This window comes from Schistocerca gregaria, chromosome 2 (genome assembly GCF_023897955.1).
Source record: "Schistocerca gregaria isolate iqSchGreg1 chromosome 2, iqSchGreg1.2, whole genome shotgun sequence".
Lineage (NCBI taxonomy): Eukaryota > Metazoa > Arthropoda > Insecta > Orthoptera > Acrididae > Schistocerca > Schistocerca gregaria.
In genome coordinates, this window is record NC_064921.1 from 115,525,564 (window position 1) to 115,547,487 (window position 21,924).

The window sequence follows — 21,924 nt, forward strand, 5'->3', positions numbered from 1 at the left end:
GGTCACTCACTGCAGTAGTAGACTTGGGCGGCCTGAGCGAGGCATGTCATTGACAGTTCCTGTCTCTCTGTGTCTCCTCCATGTCCGAAAAACATCGCTTTGGTTCACTCCGAGGCACCTGGACCATTCCCTTGTTGAGAGCCTTCCCGCCACAAAGTAGCAATGAGGACGGCCATCGAACCGCGGTTTTGACCACCTAGGCATGGTTGAACGTCGGACAACACGAGCCGTGTACCTCCTTCCTGGCTGAATGACTGGAAGTGATCGGCTGTTGGACTCCCTCCATCTAATAGCCGCTGCTCATGCATGGTTGTTTACATCTTTGGCCGGGTTTAGTGACAACTCTGAACAGTGAAAGGGACTGTGTCTGTGATACAATATCCACAGTCAACATCTATCTACAGGAGTTCTGGGAAGCGCGGCGATAGAAAACTTTCTTTTTGATGTATGTAAATTAACAAACGACGAAGAGTATCCCCCATAGTATACAAAGCAGATTAGAACACTGTCGAAGAAACAACGAAAGAAACTTACTCAATTTAAAAGGACGCAAAATCCCCAAGATTAGCAATCCTTTACAAAAAGCACTAAATTTAGCACGGGCCCCAATGGGAGATGCTTATATTAGTTTCTACAACGAAACTTTGTCTCGAAACCTGGCAGAAAATCGGAAAAGATTCTGGTCGTACGTACAGGATGCTAGTATCAAGACACAATCAGTAACTTGTCTCAGCGATAGCAATGGAAATACTATCGATGACAGTTCTGCTACCGCAGAGTTACTAAACACAGCCTTCCGAAAGTCCTTCACCAAGGAAGACGAAATATATATTCTAGAATTCTAATCAAGAATTGCTGCAAACATAAGTAACTTAAAGATTCCTGGAGTAGTGAAGCAACTTCAATCACTAATAAAAGCAAGTCTTCCGGTGCCTACTGTGCCTTTCAGAGTATGCTGATGCAATAGCTCCATGCTTAATAATCATATACATCAGCATCCTAGACGAAAAACCCGTTGCCAAAGATTAGAAAGTTGCACAGGTGACACTAATATTCAAGAAAGACAATGAAAGTAATCCATTAAATTACAAGCCCATATCATTAACATCGATATGCAGCAGGATACTGGAACATATATTGTGTCTGAACAATGTGAACTACCTCAAAGAGAATGATGTATTGACACAGAGCCAACACGGATTTAGACATCGTCGTTCTTGTGAAACATAACTAGCTCTTTGCTCACCCGTTGCGTTGAGTGCTATTGACATGGGATTTCAGACTGCTTGCGTGTTTAGATTTCCAGAAGGCTTTTGATAGCGTATCTCATTATCGGCTTGTAATCAATTTGTGTACTTATGGAATATCGTCTCAGTTACGTTACTGGATTCGTGATTTCCTATTAGGCAAGTCACAAATCGTAGTAAGTGACGGAAAGTCATCGAATAAATCAGAACTGATTTCTGGCGTTCCCCAAATCTAGTGTTATACGCCCTCTGTTATTCCTTACCTATATAAACGTTTTAGGAGACAATCTGAGCAGCCGTCTTAGGTTGCGTACAGATGATGCTGTCCTTTATCATGTAATAAAGTCGTCAGAAGATCAAAACCATTACCAAAACGATTTAGAAAAGCTACCTGTATGGTGTGAAAATAGGCAAATGATCTAAATAATGAAAAGTGTGAGGTCATCCACATCAGACTAAAAGGAATCCGTTAAACATCGGCTACACAAAAAATCAATCAAATCTGAAAGTCATAAATTCGTCTTAACACCTAGGAATTACAATTGCGAACAACATAATGTATAAAGAAGATAGAAAATATTGCAGGGGAGGAGAACCAGAGACTGCGTTTCATCGGCAGAAGAAATCTGCTAAAACAGAGGCGCAACGGATCTACTAAAAGGCCTGCACTACTGCCTACACTACGCTTGCTGTCCTCTTTTGGAGTACTACATCTACATCTACATCTGTACTCTGCATATCACTGTGAGGGGCATGACAGAGAGTACGTCCCATTGAACCAGTTCTGAGGGTTTATTCCTGTTCCATCAACGTATGCAGCGGGGGAAGAATGATTGTTTGAATGCCTTTGTGCATGCAGTAATTACTCTAATCTTATTCTAACGTCCTCCTGTGAGCGATACGTAGGGTATTGTAGCATATTCCTGCTGTGAGATGTGTGATCTTTAACAAACAGTATTAACAGAGTACATTTCAGTCTCCAACTTTCTCCTCTGAATGCGAAAATCTTTTATTGACGCCGACCTACGTAAGGAGAAACGATCATTATAATAAAATAAGGGAAATCAAAAGTCGCAAAAAGTATAGGCGTTAGTTTCTTCCGTGCGCTGTTCTAGAGTGAAATAACAGAGAATTATTGTGAAGGCGGTTCGAAGAATCTTCTGTCAGTCACTTAAGGGAGATTTGCAGAGTATCCATGTAGGTGTAGATGAGGATGTAGATCTGCTCTTTTTCTGCTGACATAAATTTGAACAACGAAGTAGATTGCATGTTCTTGAGTCACAGTCTTCATTAAACCTCGTTTAATAACTTGACTGAGCTCAGTTTCCAAAGGACTTACGAAGTCACAACTTGTTAATGGGAGACTGTTAGTCGTTATAGAAATCTGCGATCATGATGCACTGGCACAAAATTGTCTTTCTGGGTCGACAGAGCTGATATATACTCGAAGCAAATTATCATCTTCGTTTCTTCCAAGATACTACGCAACTAACTGCAAACATCTCCTCCATATATGACATGGCTGTGAAGCTGTATACCTTACGGCTTTTATCAGAACCTGTGCCTTCGACAGTTATTCCTTGATAATACAAAGTGTAAATGAGCACCAAAGTTCGTTATTTGGCTGGAACATGTGGCAATTTGACTGTAGCTGACACAGTCATCTGCGAGACAGTTTGGGAACAGCGTAGGTATTTCAAAAAGTCACGACCAGGCCCAAACCTCCTATGTCGTGGTCCACGTGTCACAGCCTGCACTTGCAAGTTATGTATTTCCAGTCGAGAAAGGACATATTTTTTGATAGTCGAGGGGCTTTTTTTAAGGGTCGAGGATCCTGGTAGTGACGAATAAATACGTGCATGCATGTCTCAAGAAACGTACATCGTACTTCTTAATAAAACAGGCACTGCTCTTTCGTACTTATTCACCTTTATAACTAACGTACGAAAGCAAGTTGTGATACTTAGATGATAAATAGAAGGTTGGGTCCGGCCGTGATTCGTGCACGGATAGCCGAAGCAGTTAAGGCGACCGTTCGTGTAAATCTGAAAATCCTGGTACACGTCCGGTCCGGCAAAGATTTTCACTATCATCATTTGTATACAACCGATGCTGGTTCATATTCACAATTTCGAAGTCCACTATTTATTGACAGATGTACTCACTGCAGTGCCTGTTCCTTCGGCCGTGCACACGTGTCCGAAGGAACATTGAATCGTACTTTCCAGTAAAAACTGGGCTGCTCTTTCTTATTTCAGGATAGAACTGAAGAGATGATGTATGCGCTACTAGGTGGGAGAAGTCTGCGTTGTGCACCGAACTCTCAAAATTTACCGAATTTGTAACTAGCGTTTTTTGTTCAAATAAAGAGAATGGAAGGACCGTTCGAACAATTACCACTTTATCAGGGTCAGAGAAAACGTACACACGGCAGAAAAGCGTGCTCTTGCAGATTTCCAGCGTCTTCAGCATTTTCTGTTTGTATTGTAGTGAGGCTGGGCTTATTTTCCACTGAATTAATTGTTTCATAAGAGCTTTTTATCTGTTCTTGCACTGAAAGGACTCTACAAGCGATTTTATTCATTAGAAAAAAATTAATATATTCACCTAAACCATCGGGAAATGCTTTTCATGCTATGGATATGTCTTCATTACCGTACTAGAAAGGCTACAAGAAGTTGTCATAAACTATAATTGCGGCATGGTTTAGTAGTTTTTGCTTCCTACGCCTGTTATTTCAAGTGAAAGCCTTGAATGATACTACTCATCGTTTACATATTTGATTATTTTTCACAGTGTTGATCTTGATTATTCATATACGGCTGAGAAAAAAACTGAGAACTGGAGAAAGCTGGAATTGCTTACCACAGTGTCGCAATCAAATACAAAACATTTCTGACGGAACAAAAGTTTTGTCCCCGGCTCCTACACACTGTGATTCTGTAATGAAACTGGCTGTAGAGATACGCCTGTGTGAAATGAATTTCAACTGTGACAGCGGATATACTCTTAGCGGTGGATGGAAGCTACCTCTCGCTACAAGAGAAGAGGTAATTATCGAAACCTCGAAGTTCCGCTCTGAACTGAAGCGATAAGAAGCCTGCCAATTTTTTACAGAGTTCCATTGCTAGTTTTTGTTTAAAGGCAACCCATTCAAACTTCCCGTAAATTAATCAGATGGTTCAAATGGCTCTGAGCACTATAGGACTCAACTGCTGTGGTCATAAGTCCCCTAGAACTGAGAACTACTTAAACCTAACTAACCTAAGGACATCACACACATCCATGCCCGAGGCAGGATTCGAATCTGCGACCGTAGCAGTCGCACGGTTCCGGACTGCGCGCCTAGAACCGCGAGACCACCGCGGCCGGCCGTAAATTAATCCTGAATTTCTGAATCAAACATGGTAAATTAGGAATAACGTCTATGAAAGTGATACAACAAAAGTCTAATGAAGGGTCATGAAATACGTGCCTCAATCCATTTGAACATCTGTATATGGTGAACTACTCTGTAACTGTAGTCGTGACGGTCGGTATACATAGCATCCAGAAATACTTTGTCCATGAGAATGAGGTATATTGTGGAAGGTATTCTTTCGCGTAATGGATATGACAAAATTACAGTGACAAAGCCCACTGCATGTCAGTGGAAGCAGAGCGAAACATTCTAGACAGCAAAGTGTGACGGCCAATTATAGGTAATTCCTGACATCGTTACATGCACTTAAGGCTCTTAAATCTTGAAACAAATGCGCCTCGTAAGAATAAAACCTTCTATGTCTCCGTCACTAGGATTACATATTCATGTTTTTTATTATTACCTATAAACTGTCACCTAATAAAAAGACTACATTTATTGGTGACATTTTTCCTCCAAGTTCTGGTGCTTCGTGAACTGACATCTAGTTCCACAGCATGTAAGTGCACCGCATTTGGTAAAACACATACAAATGCGTCTCGGTTTATCTCCAATAGAAATCAGTCAGACATAGGGTAAAATACTGAAGAATCAGTGTAGTGAGGTTCAAATGGCTCTGAGCACTATGCGACTTAAGGTCTGAGGTTATCAGTCGGCTAGAACTTAGAACTAATTAAATCTAACTAACCTAAGGACATCACACACATCCATGCCCGAGGCAGGATTCGAACCGGCGACCGTAGCGATAGCTCGTTTGCAGGCTGTAGCGCCTAGAACCGCACGGCCACTCCGGCTGGCCCATGAGGTGAGGTTTATCAGTACGGTTGAATACTTATTTCTGTGTCCTGTCATGGTTAACAACACACAGTTACCAACACAGAACTGCAGCTCACCATCCAAGGACAATGAATGTACTTATTTTCAAAGGTGGAACCCATGGCCTAACGTGCGAAACCGAATACTTCTTTCAATAGGGTTTGTTTCATTAAAGACAAAAGTAATTTAAACAGAATTTATTTCGTGCATCTCATTTATTTTCTGCTATACATAAATATGTAAAGCATAAAGAATGAATCTCTGGTGTTGTGTTTCGTTTGAGATGTTGGGGTCAGCTGCTGATGTTAGTGGCTGTATTTCCCGTAGCCTCCGTAGCCTCCAGAGATACCCCCAGCGTAGCCACCGCCATAGCCACCACCGTAGCCACCGCCGATGGCACCACCGTAGCCTCCACCGTAGCCTCCACCGTAGCCTCCTCCAATGCCGCCGCCGTAGCCGCCTCCGAGACCTCCGCCGACACCAGCTCCGCCTCCCACGACGACAGGTACCGGCTGGTTGACGACGACGGGCTGTGGTATTGGTACGGGGACTGGGCTAGGGACACTCACGGGTACTGGGACTGGCCTCTGCACGGGGACAGGGTACGGCTGTGGGACGGGCACCGGTACCGGCCTGTTGACTGGCACCGTGACAGGAACTCTGACTGGTACTGGGACAGTACGCTGCACTGGTACTGGGTACGGGACGGGGACCTGCTTGGTGATGGCGATGTTGGTCACTTGACCTCCTCCAACACCAGAGGCGATGCCGCCTCCAAAGCCACCACCATAGCCGCCTCCAAAGCCGCCTCCATAACCACCAGCGTAGCCACCCCCGTATCCACCACTGATCCCGCCGCTGCTGTAGCTGCTGGCGCCGATGCCGTGGTCGATAGTCGATCCGTACCCAACGCCGCCATAGCTACCCAGGGAGCCAATCAGCCCACGCTTTTCCACTTGCTTCTCCTCGGCCAGAGCCAGTCCGAACAGCAACACGCACACCTGGAAGACACATTAAAATCAAGCACTGCTAGTGTAGCTATGGTTACTCATATAGTTCTATTTTCTTGAACTACTTCATGTGAGTGTTAATATCTCGTGTATAACTGTAGAACCAGAAGACAAGTCAAATATATAGTAGCTTGCACATTAGGAAAATTGCAGGATACATAATCCCAGTAATCGTTAAAGAAAGTTAAGTCATGTATTGTGCATTTCCAGTGCAGCCACTGTTTACCTTCCACGATAGCTGATTTTCAGCGCTTCTGATTGCCGTACATTGGATGTGTGTCTGTTTCCTGGATAATGTAATTTTCCTGGGCTGGAGATTTAGACGGCATTGTTAGGAAACTCTGAAAGGGGTTTAGTTTTCGAATACCACTACCAGACGGAGTCTTCTTCGATGCCATATCCTTTCCGTAGACAAGGCTAAAGAGCGACTGGTTGTCACTGCGCATTCTATTGAGGCTGATCTAGGAATTAGTTTACTTGCCAGTGTTATTTCTGTAGCCGTTGGTGTTTGCATGCTACCACTGTTTTTTTTTTCTTTTTTGTTTTGGCTACTTGCCAAATGTAAACTAACAGTACAGAGTGATGAGATTATGTATAATAACTGTCTTTAAGTCATTTGTGCAACTCAAATGGATATACCGCACATCGGAAATAACTCATTCTCTCAAGTGAGACCTGTTAAACGCAGTTCCCAGGTAAAGCTGGGCTATAGTGGACAGCCGGCAATGGTCGCTTCTTTGGGGTTCTCAATCAGCCCTGAGGCTGAAAATCCTGATAGTCCACTGCAGTAGGCACTCCCTACGGTTGTTGTGCCCTGCAAGTATTTGCAGGCTCGTAACTGACTGAAAACGCAACAGAAGTGACTACTAAAACTGTCTACTGTAGTGAATATCATGCATCAAAGAGTTACTGTCAATTAACCATTCAGCATTTGGCTGCTTAAGCTCCTGTCAGTGTGTTTGTTAGATAACTAACAACTACATAATATACCTTTTTCAATAGGACATCATCTGTAAGGCTACGAGAATTGTAGTTAGGCAGGAAGGACTGGAGAAATACTGAATCAAGAATGCGGTAAGTGAAACTAAAGGCAAATAGAACATTCTCTTTCAAATGATGGAATTCAGAACTGGTATAAATTGAAGTACAACAATCTGGTACCGAGCGAGGTGGCGCAGTTGTTAGCACACTGGCCTCGCATTCGGGAGAACGACGGTTCAATCCCGTCTCCAACCATCCTGATTTAGGTTTTCAGTGATTTCCCTAAATCGTTTCAGGCAAATGCCGGGATGGTTCCTTTGAAAGGGCACGGCCGATTTCCTTCCCCATCCTTCTCTAACCCGGGCTTGCGCTCCGTCTCTAATGACCACGTTGTCGACGGGACGTTAAAAAACACTAACCTAACCTAACAATGTGATCAAATAAGCTGTTGTATTACACGCTTCAAGAATAGAAAATTGGAAAGAAAAGATACTGGAGGAAAAATAAAATAGAAAATACAATTACGAAAAGTGGGTACATAAAACAGGGCATTCATGACTATGTAATCGAACTCTATAGTTGGAGGAGATTATATTTCAGGAAAAAGTATTATGAAGTAACGAACAGCAGGAGTCAAGTTTGAGGAAGAGTTGTTTGTTGAGGTTGAAATATTGGCGACGAAGATGTTAGTGTTTAATGTCCCGAATTAGGCAAGGACGGGGAAAAAACAAGCCGTGTCTTTCTAGAAGGATCCAACCTAGTATTTGCCTTGCCCTTTTATGGAAACCGCGGGAAATTTAAGTCTCATTAACCAAACAGGGATTCGAACTGCGATCCTCCCGAATAACAACCCGACTCGGTGTCTATAAAGAGAAATATTCTTATTTGGCCAATACATTCTATTTGTTTTCATTTTTATGTAGAAAACGTACACACTATGCTGTTAGACTTCAAAAAGAAGGTGCCTAATAGTGAACACTAATAGACAGACTTGATAACTGACACTGCTTTTGGTAAGACACATAATTATAGGACTTGCGATTTCATCAGTATGTAGTCCTTTAGAATCTCTAACACTTGGTTTTGAATTCCACGACCTGGGCTGGAAAAATCGGTAGTATATTTTTAAGAAAATAGAATATTTCCGTAAGTAGATCTCAAATTTTCAGAATTAACTATATCGCCAAACCACTACTGTACTCAAAAATGTCCGTTTAGGGGTTTTTACTACAATCTCATGAAAATGACATCACAACCGAAACTGTGCAGAAGTGAAGGATCCAGAATGAAGGAGTGTTTTAACACTCCTAACTGCAATCAGTGTGGTTCAGAAAAAATACCACGAGAATACGACAGATACAAATGAATGCACTAAGTATCCCCGAAACGCTTTACAAAATGGAAACAGGAGTACGGTACAGTTGGGTACTTACCAGGATCCTCATTGCCGCTGCTGGAGATGGTAGACTGCAAGCAGGCAATGACTGATGCTGCCAAGACGTTCCTCCGTGGTTTATATACGCTATGCTCATCACCCCTCTCCACTTCCCTCCACCACGCGCGTGGGTTTCGAAGTGTAACGCACTCTCTAGAGCGTAGAGCCTTCCTTCGCCTTGCGGGAGAAGCCGTTGCTGATTACGATGAGAATTCTACTCTGATTCTTTACGTAATGCTGCGGGTAAGTCTAGTGGCAGAAAGTCATGGGAAGGGTTGTGCGTTTGAGGATGTGCTGCCCGAATGTTCCGATGTAAGGCGTGAATGTAGATAAGATATCTGGCAGTCCGTTACAGACAGATGTATAATGAACATGGCACGTCCGTAAATCGACTGTGAACTTGAGGTACTATTCGGTGCAAGACGGCAATGGTCACAGCACCTAGGAGATTAGATATCGGGCCAACATCTGCAATATCCCACATACATAAACCGCTTCACAGAATGAACATAAGTTCTTAGTTGACAACTGTAAAGCCACACGCGACATTTGAGTATATGCTCTAACTCACATCGCGAGTGTATAGTGTGACTGTGGGGCGTCAGTAACGCATGTCGACCCAGAGTACATGTAGAAGAAAGGACAGCATACCCTACAGCAACTGAAGCCCGATATCACGTGCAATGCATTCCACAGTGTTCAAATGGCTCGGAGCACTATGGGAATTAACAGCTGTGGTCATCAGTCCCCTTGAACTTAAGACTACTAAAACCTAACAAACCTAAGGACATTACACACATCCATGCCCGAGGCATGATTCGAACCTGTGACTGTAGCAGTCGCGTGGTTTCGGACTGAAGCGACAAGAACCGCTCGAACTTCGCGGCCGGCTTCCACAGTGTCTGTAGTTAGAGTTATTGCAGATAAAGATGATGGTCCTCACAATTATCGCATGAAGAATAAATTCAATTTCACATCACCTGTTTGAAATCAGAATGACTCGTGGTTGCGCGAATTGTTTGAAGCCATCTTGAGCTACACATTCTTTCACAAACGGTTACAAAAATTTAAAAACGAAGTTAAGGTTACCAGGTGTGGAGCATATGTTTAGATTATAGAAGTAAGAGAGAAGAGAGATACGCAGGCATAGCTATAAATAATTCGTGTTAAATTACTTAAAAATTTACAGAATAAAAATCCACTTCAGTTTATTCCACTACAGGTTTCGAACCTGCCACCAAATAATTATGAGAACGTAAATGTGTGGAGGTCGGGCCATGTTATTCAAAACACCCCCGTCAAACAGACGCTTGGGAGTGTAGGATAGCCACTACCTCATGCTGTCAAGGTGAGCGCTGTGGTTGCTAACCCAGCATTCCCGTGCGTTTGTTTGACACGAGTGTGTTGGCCCATGAATGACTCGCCCGAGCGCCACACATTTATGTTCTCATTGTTATTTGGATGATGAAACTTAAAACTTCTAAACCGGTCGTAGACTAAATTAAGAAAATTACTTGCGACCAGAAAAAAACAAATAAACTCCTCCCGAACAGACCATGAAGGCCCAACAGTACAGACCATTCGCCGTGTCATCCTCGGCTCTTAGGCGTCACTGGCCTCGGATGTGGAGTGGCATGTGGTCAGCACACCGCTCTCCCGGCCGTATGTCAGTCTCCGGAGAAAGGGACCGCGACTTCTCAATCAAGTAGCTCCTCAGTTTGGCTCGCATGGGCTGAGTGCTCCCCGCTTTCCAACAGCGGTCGGCAGACAGGATGGTCACCCATCCGTGCTAGCCCAGCCCGACAGCGCTTAACTTCGATGATCTGACGGGAACCGGTGATACCAGTGTGGCAAGGTCGTTGCCTACTTGCAACCGAAAAGGATAGTTATCCTTTTAATACGCTTCTCAGTTGCAGATGTTCACCTGATCAAACATTTTGCCTTACAAGTAGGCCTATTGTAGAAAGCCTAAACCAGAATGAGCATTCCGTGATTCGAAACCTACTCTCCGCGATTACGGATCCACTACATTACTAACATTACGTCTTTTATGTAACATCAACACGCAAATTATGTACATATGTAAGTAACGAAAATGGGTGAAATGTATTGGAAAATAATCATGAGAATATTATGTTAATATTTACCATAAAACGGTAATTTCAACTGGAATCCATTTCTGAATTATGCTATAGCGTACTATGGTATCTTAATATGCGTTTTAAATATCGTAGATTACATTAAGGAGATCTATTTCAGAGTGCTTAATTTTTTTTATTTTCAAATCTACACCGTGGTAGTTAAAGAATTTTCGGTCACATCTACTTACTAAAATTTTGATCTTCTATGACATTACTAGTGTATCGCTCCTCACCTTTCAGTCTGCTGGGCGATGAAGTCGGAGGTATTTACCTAAATTTAGTTCAGTGACTCATTGTCGCAATCAGAAAGGATGTACTGGGTGATCAAAAAGTCAGTATAAATTTGAAAACTGGATAAATCACGGAATAATGTAGATCGTGAGGTACAAATTGACACACATGCTTAGTATGACATGGGGTTTTGTTAGAAACAAAAAAATACAAACGTTCAAAAAAAGTCCGACAGATGGTGCTTCATCTGATCAGAATAGCAATAATTAGCATAACAAAGTAAGACAAAGCAAAGATGATGTTCTTTACAGGAAAGGCTCAATATGCCCACCACCATTCCTTAACAATAGCTGTAGTCGAGGAATAATGTTGTCAACAGCCCTGTAAAGCGTGTCCGGAGTTATGGTGAGGCATTGGCGTCGGATGTTGTCTTTCGGCATCCCTAGGGATGTCGATTGATCACGATACACTTGCGACTCCAGGTAACCCCAATGCCAATAATCGCACGGACATAGGTCTGGGGACCTGGAAGGCCAAGCATGACGAAAGTGGCAGCTGAGCACACGATCATCAACAAACTACGTGCGCAAGAGGTCTTTCACGCGTCTAGCAATACTTTGTTCTTTTTTTTTCCTTTTTTTGGTTCTAATAAAACCCCAATGTCATTCCAAGCAAGTGTGTCAATTTTTACCTGTCTATCTACATTATTCGGTGGTTTATTAAGTTTTCAAATTTTACTGACTTTTTGATCACTCGGTATTTGAAGGAGGAAAATGATCTCACCATGTCACAGTACACTGATGGTGCATATGTGTTGAAATATTCATGGAGAGATGTACGATCAAGCTTGTGAGGATGTCACAGGTAGTGCAAAAGCCGAACACCCTGGATTTCTTGCCAAAACTGCGTCACAGTATCATCTCTAACGTCACTCACCTTGTATTTGCGTTTCTCAACTATTTCTAACTGCTTCTGCAAGGGCATCCCGATGGGTTCCATTTCTTTAACACTGCTGTCAAGGAAGCAGAAATTACTATCGACGTGCGCCAGAGACTTTTCGATTTTAGAGTCAGTGAAAGCACTTTCTGCTGCTTGTTCTGGAACTGAAGATTCACAAGGAAATGAATCACAAACTTTTAAGATTGAAAGAATTAGTTACAAAAACCGACAGCTTTATCATAACTGGTGGCGACGAGGTAAACGAAGGAATTCTGCTACCTTGGAGGTTGAAGTACACAAGCGGAGGAAGCAACGCGGACATAAAAAGCATACTAGCCAAAAGGAATGTGGCCAAAACAAATCTACTCGTAACAAACATAAATCTTAAATTTCGGAAAGAAATTTCTGAGAATGTACTCGTACGGTTGAAGTCCAGCACTGTATAGTGGTGTGTTACGGACTGTATGTAAACGGGAACGGAAGAGAATCGAAGTGTTTGAGATATGATGCTACAAATGAATTTTGAAAATTGGATGGACTGACAAGGTGAGGAATGAGGACGTCTTACGAAGAATCGTCGAAGAAAAGAAGATATGAAAAACACTGATAATAAGACGGGACAGGATGATAGCAATTGGAGAAGACGGAGATTGGAATATACCCAACAAATGAATGAAAGAGTAGGGTGAAATTATTAATCTGATTTTTTTTTAAATTGGTCACACAGTTAATACAATCAGATGTGTCAGGGCTGATTTGAGAAAGCATAGACACTACTTAGTAACTGACTCGTAGGAGGGGAAATGAACCATCTTTAAACCCGACAGACTCACGTCTCGAGTGGAAGCGCGTGCAACAGGTGTGAGGTCGGTGTGAACCGTCGATCTGTTGGTTGGGTGGCGGCGAGATGACAGTCTACCGCTTTCATCTGGCGTGCTTAGGGGCTTTGAGGCGAGGGTCTCGTCCGTTTTCCACGCTGGCTGACCGCAAGACTTTATCCTCTCCCCCCAGGTAGCTCACTCCTCGGCGGCCGACATGGCGTTCCGGTGACTGCGCTGTCATAGGCTACTGCCCGCGATAATTGTCTCGCTGCAGGAGTCTTATCGCGATGTTGTGAGGCAGATGACCGAGGAATCGAATGCGTAAGGAGGGTAGAAAGTCTAAAATTTAAAAAAATCGATTTTGCAAATATATGCCTGTTCTTGAATAGTTTGCTGTATAAAACATATATATTTGAGAGATTACAAGTCACGTTATTTGAAGTGTACCAAGATGCAGCGCCATACCCCTTTGCACAGCGTTCTCCTGTCATACGTTCGTGTAATTTGCTCTGCAGGATTCGAATGTTTATATTTGCGCCAGAGATTGTCATACGTGAAAGGAAGGACTATTGATATCGATACATTCTCTGCTGCTACTGACATGCATTGTTTTGATCGCTGATTTTGTTTGTTCTCTGTTTTGAAGGCCTTGTAGTGTGGTGTTATGAATTTCGAAACGATTTTTTTTGGCTGTGTTGTTTTGTGGAACACAGCGGACTTGAAAAATATGAAGCAAGCAGATTGGGGCTTATACTCCCCAAAATGTCCATAGACAATAGCCCTATCCACAATCGGCGCGAAAAAGGAATTCAATCGTGGTGTGGCTACCAAAGGTCACTTGCTGATGGTGAAGAATATCATCACAGGAATTCTCTACCAACTGCTGTAATGAAAGTCATCAAACCTACATTCAGGAACCTTGCAAATGAAAACTTATTGAAGAAATGTCTTCCTGGCGGTACTCAAAACCAAATGAAAGTTTTAAGTCACGTGTATGGGAAAGATTTTCAAAAACAATTTTTTGGGAAGAGATACTCTTGCTATTGGTGTTTATGATGCAGTTTCATGTTTTAACGATGGTGTGCAAAGCAGGAAATATGTTTTAGAAAAAATGAGAATTAAGGCCGGAGTGAACTGCATCAAAGCTTTGTATGCGACAGGCAGAGAGCCTGCAGTGAGAACAGATATACAAGTTTTTGAGGTGATAAAATCAAGAAGAGTGCATTATAGGAATGTGAAAAGAAAGAAAACTGATTTAGAAAATGAAAAAGAACTTGCTTATCGTGCTGGACGGTTCTAAAAGACTAATAAATACAAGAAGAAGCATTACGGCAATTTTCCGCAAAACACAAATTTCTGTACTTAGGTACATGTAAAATCCAAAACAAATAGCCTATTACTTTCAAACTTGGTACGCTTATTAAACACAAACTCCTTAATGACAAACTCAAGAATTTTCCAAATCTATTGAATACTGTGGTAAAAATTGAGATAATTAACTATAAAATTTGAGGTTATCCAAACATGAATTTTAAAATGTAACAGCTCAGTAATTTTTTCATAAATTAAATAAATTCTAGAGCTTCATACACCGGTAAGTGTGGTTTGTGTGGCGTGCAAAATTCATCGAAGACTCTCTCTCATTTATGAAGAAAAGTGTACCTTTAGCAACATATGCAGAAAATAATTAGCAAAAAAATGACAAAATTTCACATGTAAAAAAAATTATTTTGTTATGTTTTTGAACTTCTGTTGCCATGAGTGTAATCCTGAATCCTTCCTGGTCATACTGACAAAGTTTTATGAATTTATTTGTAAAAGTGTAGACAGTGAAAATTAAAATGTGCTGTGGTGCCTCTCCTGCTTCAAGCCGGCTCGTCTGACGTCCTAACCCCCTTCAGCAACCATTTGTCTGAGTTTAGCCAGTCAGCCCATAGAAGGTAATATAAGAGGCGTACAGTATGACTGGGCGTGCTTTTCCATTCGAGTCTTGTGGGGATTAAGACAGTCCGTCCTTCGTTCTTGTACACCGTAAACTGATAATGTCGACACAGCTAATAATGATTGATTGAAAAGCAACTATTTACATATTACATAACTAGGTAGGAAGGCATCCTATCAGCGACTGACAAATATGGAGCGCATCCTGTGCCTCGTACTTACACTCGCGACATTTTATAGCCGTTCGTACATTTTCGTCAGCTTAAACATTATTCATTTACGAGTATTTATTTGAGATGATCGATTTCTGGCGTTGTAATAGTATTGTAAGAAAATAGTTATGACCTGTAGGCTTCTTCTAATACCTCTCGTGGAAAAATCGACTTTTATTAGCAAATATTTGTTAGGCAACCTTACTTGCTTCGCGCTAGAAGAACTGTGCTATCTCTACGTACAGTACCTCACGAGGTCCACGAGAAAGACAGGCCGCGGCAAATACGTCACGCAGGTAGTTCTGAGCTCGCTCGCTCGCTTAGCTCAGCAGACAAAATGCGTTTCTAAACCTTTTACTTCGCAGCTGGGCGTGTACGTACTAACGATAACTGCATCTCTTATTGGAATGAAGTTTTACTGGTTAAAAGTACTGCAACAAAATTTAATTTAAGATCAGTACGCGATATAAATAGTATAACGGCTGTTTATAGCATTTAGTCACTCCTGCTGAAGAGTCCTCATTTGATACAAACAAGGGTGCCTTATGTCACTGATAATCATTTTGCCATGTTTTTAATTTTATTGTACCCCAGTACAGCCGCAACAAATTACGAGTATAAGTAGGCCTGTGGACTTGTGATCATTGTAGGACTAGTAACAGTCAGGCTGCATAATAGCGGATTCCGGTAGAAAATGCCATTCTCCTTTGTACGTGCACACGTAGTTATGAGGTAACAGATGTACAAACGTAGTTTGTCTGCTGAGCTGAGCGAGCTCAGGCCTAAATTCGTGGTGTAGCCGCCGCAGCCAGTCTCTCGTAGGCCTAGGTACCTTTCCTGCTGACGTAAGGACGTTCTCATGTCTAGCAACAGCGCCTCTCACCATCTTTCACCGCAATGCCATTTGGTCCAGCGGCTCCTTTTGTCAACGCGGGAACTGAAATCCTTATTCCAGACTGTACGCGTTCTGCAGTACCGCTTTACTTTCTGAATTCTACTTGGTATTTGCAGACGCGAAACAAAATTGTAAAACTGTAAAAGAAGGGGTTCCTTACACCAAGCACTGGACATCAAGGATTGGCCCATTCAGCGAAAGAGATTGTATCACTAAGCGACGATAAAAATTAGCAGGATGAAAATTTGCCATCTTATGGCTGCTGGCGGGTGGTTCAGGAACTCCCATTTCTTCTCACATGTTCCATGCCATGGCAGTTCCCAGTACTCGGGTGAGTTTTCAACAGCGGATGGCTTCGAGTGTCTGGCTGCTTTCCTGAGTTGTCAGGAATGCAGCCTTACAATAACAAACTTGATAGTTCGCAGCGGGAAGCCTGCTACTCTTGCAAGTGTCTGCAGGTATTCGTGACTTAACGGCATCCTGTTTGCCGTCCACCAGACTTTATACGCAGGACAATTCTACTCCAATAAACTTAATGCTTCAGAAGTACTCGTGTTTACCTACGAAAAGCACAATCGCCAGCTAGGGTTTAAATGTCCCTCCTATCACCAACGCACGCCGAGTATCACTGTAATTACATAAAACAGTGAGCTCTATTCACAACCCATGGATTAATTTGTTCATTAATTTATTCTTCATCATCTTCATATTATTTGTGTTACACAAGTATATATAAACGCCTACTAGCAGTTGAGCTTTAAAATATACGAAATGTCATTGCGAAAACGTATTTAGAGAATGAGTGCCTGAAGAAGTAAGAGTTTCATTTACCTTTAAGTGATTAGATATAGTCCATTTCTTGCTTTATATCTGCCACCATCATTATTAAAAACTTCGTAATACAGCCCAGAGCAATACTTTCAACGCTAGAATGTGAGAGAATGTCTTCACTTAATTTGGTTTTACCTGTTGTTATTGTGATTGTGGAAACTCCTATTGATCTGAAACTGACTACTATAACAACATCTACCGTCCGGTGCGTGGCGGAGGGTATCCTGTACCAATACTTGTCATTTCTTTTCCTGTTGCACTTGCAAATAGAACTAAGGAAAAACGACTGTCTATATGCCTCTGTATGATCCCACATTTCTCGTATCTTATCTTCGTGGTCCTTACGCGCAATGTACGAGGATAATTCAATCATTATCCGCAAAGTAGTTATAAAATTTTATTGTAATCAAGTAGGAAGCTTACAACAACATCATTTTTTCGACATCGTCTCCTTGCTTTTCAACGCACTTGGTCAATCTTTGTACAGGCTTCCTGATACCCTCATAAAAGAAGGTTCTCGGTTGAGCTGCGAGCCATGAATGCACCGCTTCCTTCACTGTTTCGTCCGAGGCAAATCGAGCGACCCTTAATGCCTGTTAGAGTGGACCAAACAAGTGATAGTCAGAAGCGGCAGGATCGGGACTATATGAAGGATGATCTAGTACTTCTAATTTGAGTTTCTGGAGCGTTTCACCAGTGTGGGCAGCAGTATGCGTACGGGCATAGGCATACAACAACGAAACACCTTTTGACAGCAATCCTCGGCGTTTACTTCGAATTGCAGGATTTAGCCTGGCAGTACGCATCTCAATGTAACGTACAATGTTTATTGTTGTGCCCCTTTCCCCATAATGTTCCAGTGCTAAACCTTGTGCTTCCCAAAAAACCGTAAGCATTAGTTTTCCTGCGGACAGTTGGGACTGGAAATTTCTCTTGCACGGCGAATTTGGATGTTTCCATTCCATACTCTGCCGTTTACTCTCCGGCTCGTAATGATAGATCCATGTTTCATCACCAATAATGATCCTGTCTAAGAAGTTGTCCCCTTCGTTACGATAGCGATCCAAATTTTTTTTTTGTAGAAGTCCAAGCGCGTTTGTTTATGAAAGTGTGTGATTTTTTTGGGACCCGTCCGCACAAACTTTATGAAACCCAAGTCTGTTGTGAATGCTTTTGTAGGCAGAACCGTGACTAATTTGCAGACAATTTGCCACTTCGTCAGTAGTTAATCGTCTTTCTAAGAGAATCATTTCACGTGAACGCTCAACGATTTCTTCATTTGTGGCGGTAAACGGTCGTCTGGCTCCTGCATCGTGCGTAACACTTGTGTGACGATTGCGGAGTTTTTGAATCCATTAGTAGACACTCCGTTGTGACAAAACACTGTTCCCGTACCGTACCGAAAGTCGTCGATGAATTTCGGCCTCTGATACGGATTGCGACCACAAAAAACCGATCACTGAATGTTGATCTTCTTTGGTGCAAATAGACAGAGGAGCAGCCATGACTTTCAGCACGGCAGCGATAACGAAACTAACCTATCGGCTTGAAAATTGCAAATATATAACAACAAATCAACAAAGCATGCTTCATTAACGTGCAACGACAGTACTACCGAAATAAAAGAAATAACTAAACTGTAGATAATAATTGACTTACCCTTGTATTTTGGCGGCAATACGGCCACTCGGTAGCCAGCTTCAAATGCTAGTTCTCTAAATGTTCTCATTAGTGCTTCTCGAAAAGAACGTCGCCTTCCCTCCATGAATTCCCGTTTGTGTTCCCGCAGAATCTCCTTAACGCTTGCGTATTGTTCAAGCCTACAGGTAACAAATATAATGTCCCGCCTCTGAATTACTTCGATGTCTCCCTTCAATCTGACCTGGTACGAATCCGAAACACTTGAGCAGTACTCCAGAATAGGTCGCACCAGCGTCCTACATGCGATCTTCTTTACAGGTGAACCACTCTTTCCTAAAATTCTTCCAGTAAACCGAAGCCGATCACTTTCCATCCCTGACAGCTCGTTCCACCTTTATCGCTTTACAATGTTCCACCCTGATATTTAAACCACTTGATAGTGTCGAGCAGGACACTAATAATACTACATTATTGGTTTGACCTTCCTACTAATCCGTAATAACTTCGATCTTTCCACATTTAGGGTTGGCTGCCATTCATCACACCAGCTGGAAATTTTGTCTTGTATCTTTCTACACTCACTCAACTTCGACACCTCTACATCTACATCTACATCCATACTCCGCAAGCCACCTGACCGTACACCGCGGCATCATCAGTAAACAATCGCAGTTCGGTGATCACACTGTCTGCCAGTTCTTTCTTTATATATGTGGAAAACAACAGCGGTCCTATGACACTTGCTTGGGTCACTCTTGACGAAATCCTTGTCTCTGATGAACACGCACGGTGGAGGACAACATACTGGGTTGTATTGTTCAAGAAGTCTTCCAGTCAGTCACATATCTATGACCTTATTCCATATGCTCGTACACTACTTTAACAGCCTGCCATTAATGAGTAAATGCAATTAGAACTGACTGTAATAATTCTAATTTACCTGAAGGACTTCGCATCCGAGTCATGACAAATCACTGTCATTTATTGCCTCTTCGTTCTTGTAACAAAACATTAGTTATGTGGTTGGATATTTGGGAAAGACGCGCTATGTAACGTGTAGGCATGCGGAGGTAATACCATGTCGCCACACGAAGCGAACCTTGTATATGGCTTACGCTTCGCATCCTGTGAAACTATCGTGTCAGTCTGTCTGTTTGAACACGCTTCACCAAAACCACTAGACGAATTTTCATATGATTTTCGCATGTTACTTGAGCATTACGTAGTTCACCTCCCAGACTATACTGAATCAATCAGGCACAGTTGGAATCGGTTAACTCAGACAAACAAAGTGTAACACTTTATAGGAATATGAAATGGAACGTAGGCTCAGTCATAGGTAAAATAGATCGCATATTTCCATTTACTGGTAGAATACTAGAGAAATACAATCAGTCTACAAAGGATATTACTAACATACTATTCTTGGGACCAATCCTAGAATATTCTAGTATGTGTACTCTTACGAAATGGGATTAACAGGGGATATTAAATGTATACAAAGAAGGGCCGCACGAATGGGCGCAGGTTTGTTTGACCTATAAGAAAGTGTCACAGAGATACTGAAACAACTGAACTGGTAGACATTCGGAGATATTAGAAACTGTCCCGAGAATGCATACTTAAAAAATTTCAGGAACTGGCTGTACCGCTGTTGCAGGGAGGGCAAGATTAGATGAATTACTTCGTGTTCGTAGGACTTCAAAGTCATGCTCCCACGCTCCATACATTAATGGAACAAGAAGATATTTCTACCATGGAAAGTAACCTCTGCCATACGCTGCTTAGTGGTTTGCATAATATGGCTGTAGAAGTAAATGACCGAGAAACCATATACCAGTTTCTGTAGACCTAGCTTCAAAATTGCCTTAATGGCGACATATTCATTAAAAAAACCATTCGTCCTTTAATTCACATGATGAGGGGTGGAATTTCGAAAAATCCCTTTTTAAACGATGCCTACTGTATAAGATCAACACCGTCTTCAAATTTCAAGTTTTTGGCCGTATCATTTTAGGCTGTGTGATGATGGACCAGTGAGTGAGGACTTTGCCTTAATTACATTAGTCAGTTTGTAGAACATGATCAGATCTATGGAGTTCCTGTTTGTGTGAAGATAATTTCATGGACAGCTAATTAACACTATTTAAAAGCAGGTATCTTGTGGTAAAACACCAGCTAATCATCACTGACAGACAGCTCGCCAATATTGATATAAGGTAATGCATTTAGACGAGGAAAGTCGTCTAAATTCTTTTATAGTTTATTTCTTCAGGAACACGTGATTAATACATTATTATATCTATGAACAATATCATTTTTTTTCAATAAATTTGCTACACACCTAGCTAATTTGGAGTATGAGGTCGCAAGATCATCAATTTTGGAAACAGTACAGTTCATCTTCAGATGTGCAGTTCTACAAGCTCCAGAATATTATCATTTCTAAATGGAGAAACAACATAAAAGATTTGTCATGCTCATAGCTAGCGAAACTCATAACTTACGAATGCAATAATAACAATGCCTCGCAGTTTAAACGAAAATGTACTGTCTCCAACAAACATTTTATTTTTAAATGATTTGGGTCATCTGAGTTTCGTAATATAACAAAGATAATTTCTCTGTACTTACCGCAAAAACATACACGATCAAAAATCTAGATACGTTGTATGTTGTGCTCTCTGTTTGTTTTACTACCTTAGTTATGACAAACGTAAGCATCACACAAAACCCATCACCTATGAAACCATGTTGCCCTATTAAAAGCAAAATTTTGGCATTAATTATGTTTGTTAAGTTTTGGTGTATATTTGTACAAGTTGCTGAATAAATCGAAGAACGGATTAAAGCGTGTTTGTACTACAGAGATTCCAAAGAGTGCTAAACATTCACCCATTAGAAATGAATTTATACATTTTCAATAAACATAAAAATGGAAACTTTTCACCATTTCATTAAAAATGAATAAATAGTAAAATAAACTGTTTTCATTTTCCTAAGTCTCTCTACATGATGTTGTGTAATTACAAGAATCTGTTATAAGAATAGCTTCACTAACGAAGGAACAAGTAAGTGTGTATGTCTATCTGTGCAAGGTGAAGCCTGTACTTGTCAGTGTGGGTAGCACAATCCTGTGTTATCGTGTGGTGTCTGTTTTCCTCTTGAAAACCCTCTTGCGATTAAACTTCTTCTTGGAATTCTTCTTGTTTGAAATTCATTGGTGTGAATTGTGAAAACTTCCTACTATAACGTATTTATTATAGCAGTGTGTAATCTTTAGTTTTATACTCCTATCTGTGTGATGCTTCATGGTGCTTCTCTAACTCCACAATTTTTCAAACACACAGGATAAGCTGGCT

General features: G+C 41.6%; 1 protein-coding gene across 1 annotated transcript in view; it reads right to left on the bottom strand.

The window, feature by feature from the left end:
* The window catches only part of LOC126335667 (elastin-like), a 98,663-nt gene that overhangs the window by 27,369 nt on the left and 49,370 nt on the right, over positions 1-21,924 (bottom strand). The window contains exons 5-6 of the mRNA XM_049999123.1: positions 12,219-12,385; positions 5,834-6,485 (exon numbers count right to left, since the gene is read on the bottom strand). Of these exons, the coding sequence (XP_049855080.1) occupies positions 5,834-6,485; positions 12,219-12,385 (819 nt within the window). The remainder of the gene's footprint in view (positions 1-5,833; positions 6,486-12,218; positions 12,386-21,924) is intronic.